The following is a 6031-nucleotide window of genomic DNA, read 5'->3' as shown; positions in this document are numbered from 1 at the left end:
TGGAAGATAAGTTTAGGAAAAAAATGATACGTGCCTGCTCGAACAGAAGCGGCATTGATTTCCGCTTCGCAGGAAATTTTCGGTTTCAACGTGTAACGTCCACCGAGAAGATCCAATGCAACACTCGTTTAACAGGCCTAACGGCAATCAGTGCCCGATGCCACTGCCTTAATATTGAGAGTGTGCATGGCATAAAAATGCCTACACCAATCACCTCAATTGCAATGTACTTAGCGTGTTCACAGTTTTGAGCACCTCATCCTCAATGGCGGTTCGATTTGATACATTCTGCTCGTACGCCCGCTGGTTAAGGTTATGGGAATGCTCCAAGTTACTTTTCGTGAAGAAGAGTGCAAAAGCGCTCTTACTTTTATCTGCGATACAAACGCAGACGTTAACCTATTAACACGCACAAAATAGCGCACAACACGAATTAATCACTAGGCTTACAATGTAGTCATTAATACCCAAGTGAATCAGTACCCGACTCGACCCAGCTGATGCCCGACTGACACCCGACTGACAAAATACGTACCGAAGCCTCGCAGCCCATGGACCTTGTTTCCTGGCGTGGTCGCTTCCCTTGCCCTCGCGACTTGTATGCGCCAGTATGCGTACATATTAGCTTATGAGAATAGTTATCCCACTCCGGCGGAATCAGCGACGCACTCGAGTTTGTTGATTGGATTTTCTTGTTCCGGTCCCAAAATTTATTAATGGTTCGAATGCGAAAAAGCTAAATGAACGAAGCATAAATATCTATCCACCTTTAAATAAACTGTCCGATGGTGAAACATACATACCTGGTAGTTATTTCTTTGATACTCCTTGAAATAGACGTCGAACTGTTCCCACGACTCAAAGCACATGTGCGTGAGAGGTGGCCCCAGCACAGTTCGGCCAGACCCGTTACTGAAGCTGCTTGACAGCTGAATGGTGCTATCATCAATTGAAACGTCCCTTTGCTCATGAGAGTCTCTCACATCGCGACGGTCAACGTTGCTCTGATTACTCTGGTCGCTTTGGTTATTCGAGGCACTCGGCTCGCACCGCTTCCTCCCTACCTGGAGCCGGGGGTCCATTCGCCACGATTGACGTCTCGCGCTTGGCACGCGTCGAGCTATGAACGAATGGTTTTGAATGGATAAAAATATACGTGTATACGTTGTTCGGATGAAGCATGTCATTTCATCGATGAAAAGGGAGATGAACCAGCCGGGCACGATAGTCACCCTCATAAATGAATGCAGCCAGAAAAAATGTAAAAAATGTCCTGCTTTCGAGTAGTGACTACAGTATTTTCAGGGACAGCAAAATGGCTGTAATAAAACTGACTCCAAAGTGACTAGTAGGATTTAGTGATGGCTCTGGGGAAGCTTCGCCACTGGATAAATTTTTGTAATAAACACTGCCATCTCGGACATGCAAAAAGTGTAGTTGTGCTGATAGGTCTATTGTAGAACGATTGTGGCAGCTTAATTAAGCAGGCAACAAAGTCCAACTTGACAACTTTGTTGATGTTTAAAACGCAAAATGCATTTGGGTACACTGTATTACCCCTATTTCTAATTTTGGGTACCTCAAGTCGAGCCCCATAGCTTTTCCCTTTGCCATTTCTTCATTTACAACACTGGTCAGCTGCAAAGATGACAGGTCCTCCGTCTCCCAAGCGCCAGCGCACCGATGACAACCATCCTGACGACAAGGTGCAGAAGGTTCTTGAGTCCGTTAAGGAGGTGGAGGAGGAGCTTGAGAAGGCGAACGTGGAGCTGGCCAAGGAGACCCTCGTCATCGAGACCAAGTACAATGCCAAGAAGCGCCCAACATACGTCAAGCGCAACAAGCTGCTGGCCGACATTCCGCACTTCTGGAAGAAAGTGGTACGCTCCGTTTCTCTTTTGGGTCGCGAGTGAGCATCGACCTGGTAAGGCTATTATCCTCACTCATTCACTTGCTCCTGCTCTTTCTCCTGCTTGTTACAACAGTTTGTGAACCACCCGCTCGTGGGCAACTACATGACCGAGGAAGACGAGATGATCATGGACTTCTTGCAGGACTTTGACATTACGTTCGTGGGCGATGACGGAAGTTTCAAGCTGGAGTTTGTAAGAACTCCAATTAAGCCGCTACTATTTCGTTTCAGCAGAAAATACTGATCGTTTGCTGTGTCTTGTCCGAATCATCAGACCTTCCAGGAGAACGAGTACTTTTCACCCACGACCTTGTGGAAGCAGGTCACGTTCTCGGTGGACGGAGAAGAAGTGGAGGTCACCGCCTCCGAGCTCACCTGGAAAGACAAGGCTGAGATGACCGAGGAGTCAGAGAGGTTCCCTTTCTTTCAGGTATGCTTGCTTGGTGCCTGTGTTTGCTTCATTGGACGTTGTGCCTAAACGAAGGGCTTGAATGTGTTTTCTTCAGTGGTTCGTCTCGACTGACGGTGATCAGGACGTTGCTGAGATAATCAAGGAGGAGATTTGGAAGAGCCCCGTGCAGTTTTACGAGATGGTACGCATTGGTCTCTGAAGGTGGAGTGATCGGTGGGCAAGCTTTCTCAGTGTTGTATTGTTAGGATGACGAAGATGAAAGTGAGGGCGAAGTCGAAGAAGGCGAGGGCGAGGAGGAGGAGGAGGAGGAGGAGGTCGACAGCGACGATAAGGAATAAATCTGCCTCTACTTACCGGACGATGGGCAGCCGCTCAGAGACGCCAACATTGCCAATAATGAATTCTCTTTTGGCTCCTCCTTTGTCGCTGTTATTGATCGTATTAATACCGTATCTGCTTCGTTCTTACATGCTCTTTGCGTGGGCGGGTTTTGAAATTGATGTGTTAGATAAACAGGAAAATACGTACATGAACACACTTCAACAACCTGCAACGCCACAAAAAGGCTAACTCTCCTTCGCGTAGTACAGTCTGTACGTCAAGGTCTAACTCTTTTCACTTAGCTCTTATACATGCTCTACGTAGTATTAAAATGGAGTCGCTTCGCAGCCTTCCGCTCCAGCAACGGCCTATAATAATAGCTACTTTTTGCAGTATCTACCTAACTTGAGTTCCATGAGTAATGCATGGTGACCTGGCTTGTAATAATCCGCGCGGACCGTAGTGCGCGTGAAGCCCTGTGACTCGTACAGCGCGATAGCACCCAGATTTCCCGTGTCCGCTTCCAGCACCAGCCTCAAAGCCCTTCGCGTTTTGGGATCAGTGTTAGTTCTGTGTAAAATCTACTCTACAACACAACGTTCTGACCTTTTCGACTGCAAAACTGTGATGGCGGCCTGGAGAAGGCGGCGCCCCACGCCCTGTCGCCGCTGGTACTCGGTCACTGCGATACGGTCGATGTGGCCCTCGGCCTGTTTACACCAAAGGGCAAAAGAGACTGCTGTTAGCAGCATGCAATAGCACCGCTTTTTGTGCGGACGAATGAACGTACACCGTTGCGCCGAAAGAGGATGTAGCCAAGAACGATAGAGTCCTGCGTGCCAACGGCCAAAACCAGCGTGTTGTGCCTATCCGTAGTAAAAAAGGCAATAACAACAGCGTTAAGGCCCTTTTGAATTCTTGGGGTTGGTCCGCGCAAAGTGAAAAACTACGGCTTCATGGCCTCCTCCACCAAACGCTGGTCGAGGCTGTCGCTCTTGGAGAAGCTTCTGGGGCAGGAAAAAAAAGAGGGGAAGCGTAAGGCACCCTGCGATGAGGCGCAATGTGGTAAAGAGAATGCTTATGTTGGAGCACTCCTGTTTGGAAACCACGCCAGCGCGAGTATCAATGGTAGATTAATCACTTATACTTTTTCTCCAGGCGCACGGCCTGTGCAAGCCACTTGGTCTGCGTCTTCTTGGTTACCTCCACCAGCTCCATCGCCGCTACCGTCCTAATTGACTACCGGTAACTTGTTGCGGTCTATCCTGGACTCTATTAGAATGAGTCCTGTACATGTACATGTAGGACCTCGATAGCAAATTTGAGTGGCTCCGATAGCCCCGCAAAACCGGGTGATCTACCAGTAAAATCTCTTTAGAATCGCTCGCAATCACCATGAATCGCCACACCATGAATCGCAACTAAAATACTACGTAGTACTTGATTATTATCACAATTCGGAGTCCACCGATATCTAATATGTACCTACCAGATGGACCCAGCATTTGTATCGACGCGTCTTGCTTTGCTCTGCCTTGCTCCAAGCTTGATACAACTATTAATACCCACGATACCATTACCGCCACCACTATCGTCAGTGAGGCGGTGTCCAACAGCTCAGTCGCAATTGGCTGCCAACTCGGCGTACCGAAGCACCGGGTGTTGCCAGATCTCGTCCATGGTGATGCGCTCTGCCGGGTCCACGCACAGCATGCGCGCCAGCAGATCCTGCATCGAATCCGACACCTCCTGGCTCAACCCCCATGCCGTGAACACAGCCTTGATGCCGCGCTTTGCCACATACCGGAAGCCCGGGTCGGACGGGTCGGCGCGCTCGAACGGCGGGGACGATGTCAAAAGGATGAAGAACGCGATGCCCACCGACCAAATGTCCGCTCGTCGCGGGTCATATCGCTCGCGCATCACGATCTCCGGTGCCATGTAGTAGTTTTTACCCACCATTTCCTCGCAGCTGAACCCGTCGCCTGTCGGATTGCCTGACGACGCCGACGCGTCCTGCACACAAAGTCCAAAATCTGCAATCACAGCATGATCGTTGCGCAGTAGAATGTTTTCGAGACTCACGTCCCGATGGGCGATGCCATGACTGTGAAGGAAGCGCAGCCCAGACAGCACGTCCAATAGGTACGTCTGCGCCACGCTCTCTTGCAGGCGCTTTGACCTATCCACACCGTTCAGGATGGATCCGTGGTTGTTGTCCTGTTCGGGGCCATGTTCGTCGAGTGCTTTTGCTGATGTTGCTACGACTACGTCCTCTTTGTGGTTACCCTGACAACTACATGTACCATTGTTGCTGCTCTTGTTGTCGCCTCTCTCGGGAGGCTGTACACATGCGTCCAGTAGATCACCACCCTCGCAGTAGTCTAAAACCATATGTAGTACGCCTCCACCTTTGGCCACGAAGTAGCTGTGCATATTAATGACATTCGGGTGTCCACCCAGCGCACGCACACGGTCCAGCACCTCCACCTCATGCATCACGTTCTCCTGCACGAGTTCATGCGAGCGCGACGTCTGCTGCAGCGCCAACTTCATGTCCACTGTCTTCACTACTACGCGCTCACCTGTGAGTTGGTCGCGGCACAGCAGGATCTCGCCGAAGATGGACGCGCGCAGTGACTCTTCCGTCTTGTAGCGACCCGTGCCCATGCCAGAAGTAGAGGCGAACTATTCTTGTTAGATTCGAAGTGATCGACGAGGGGGTTGCTTGCTGCTATTATGAGACTGTCGTCGCGCGAGGGATGTGGCAAGTGACAGCGAAGCCAAAAGATTGACCTCGAGTGGCTCGTCCAACTGTGAGTGAGGGGCAGAGTGATGTCGTCGGCCAAAGTCTAGAGAACAATAGAGCACTGCACTGCAACAAGGAGACCGAGACTGCTGCAGGCTGAAGCTGGTAGGCAAAAGGCGAGAAGCAGCTTCGAGATCGGCGATCCAGCTGGAGCGGCACAGATGTGTTTGTGCGTGTTCGGCCGCGTTATTGTCGTGTTGCTTTAGCAGGTGGGGCCGAGAAGCCAGGCGATTGTGCGCTTGGCGGTGAATCAAGGACTGGTTGATGCAGCTGGTTGGTGGCATTTGTGTTGGCTGCCGTCGTCTCATTCTCCTTCTACAGCGTGTGTCATCATCGTCCGTTACGCAGCGGTGCTTTGAGAATATCTGGAGAAAATCTTTGCAAGCTCTACGCGCTTTCAAAATGGCATTATCATCTCCTAGATCGACTCGGTGCGGAGCACTGCAAAATGTCCGTTGAACCGCAGCCATCGGCGCTAGCACTGGCTCGATGCGAAGGGCGTTACCGCAACCATCCAACGACAACACAACAAGAAATAGTGCAACCATATCTTCTAAAGCAACCTCAAAACATATGT

The 6031-nt window shown here is 50.4% G+C and overlaps 3 protein-coding genes across 3 annotated transcripts; 1 reads left to right on the top strand and 2 right to left on the bottom strand.

Annotated features, from left to right (window-relative positions):
- Positions 1-1646: 1646 nt before the first annotated feature.
- On the top strand, positions 1647-2743 carry PITG_01144 (uncharacterized protein; the record flags this gene model as incomplete). The annotated part of the gene is made up of 5 exons (XM_002909615.1): positions 1647-1880; positions 1986-2105; positions 2187-2342; positions 2419-2505; positions 2570-2743. 5 exons carry the CDS (start codon positions 1647-1649, stop codon positions 2660-2662), a joined length of 690 nt encoding a protein of 229 aa, XP_002909661.1.
- A 282-nt stretch (positions 2744-3025) lies between these two features.
- On the bottom strand, positions 3026-3863 carry PITG_01143 (uncharacterized protein; the record flags this gene model as incomplete). The annotated part of the gene is made up of 4 exons (XM_002909614.1): positions 3026-3179; positions 3252-3355; positions 3436-3511; positions 3793-3863. The coding sequence occupies 4 exons, from the start codon at positions 3861-3863 to the stop codon at positions 3026-3028; spliced, it is 405 nt and encodes a 134-aa protein (XP_002909660.1).
- Positions 3864-4130: 267 nt separating this feature from the next.
- On the bottom strand, positions 4131-5315 carry PITG_01142 (protein kinase, putative; the record flags this gene model as incomplete). Its single annotated transcript, XM_002909613.1, has 1 exon — positions 4131-5315. One exon carries the CDS (start codon positions 5313-5315, stop codon positions 4263-4265), a length of 1053 nt encoding a protein of 350 aa, XP_002909659.1.
- Positions 5316-6031: the final 716 nt, after the last annotated feature.

This window comes from Phytophthora infestans, genomic scaffold, assembly GCF_000142945.1.
Source record: "Phytophthora infestans T30-4 supercont1.1 genomic scaffold, whole genome shotgun sequence".
Classification (NCBI taxonomy): Eukaryota; Oomycota; class Peronosporomycetes; order Peronosporales; family Peronosporaceae; genus Phytophthora; species Phytophthora infestans.
This window is presented reverse-complemented; position numbering and strand designations above follow the sequence as displayed.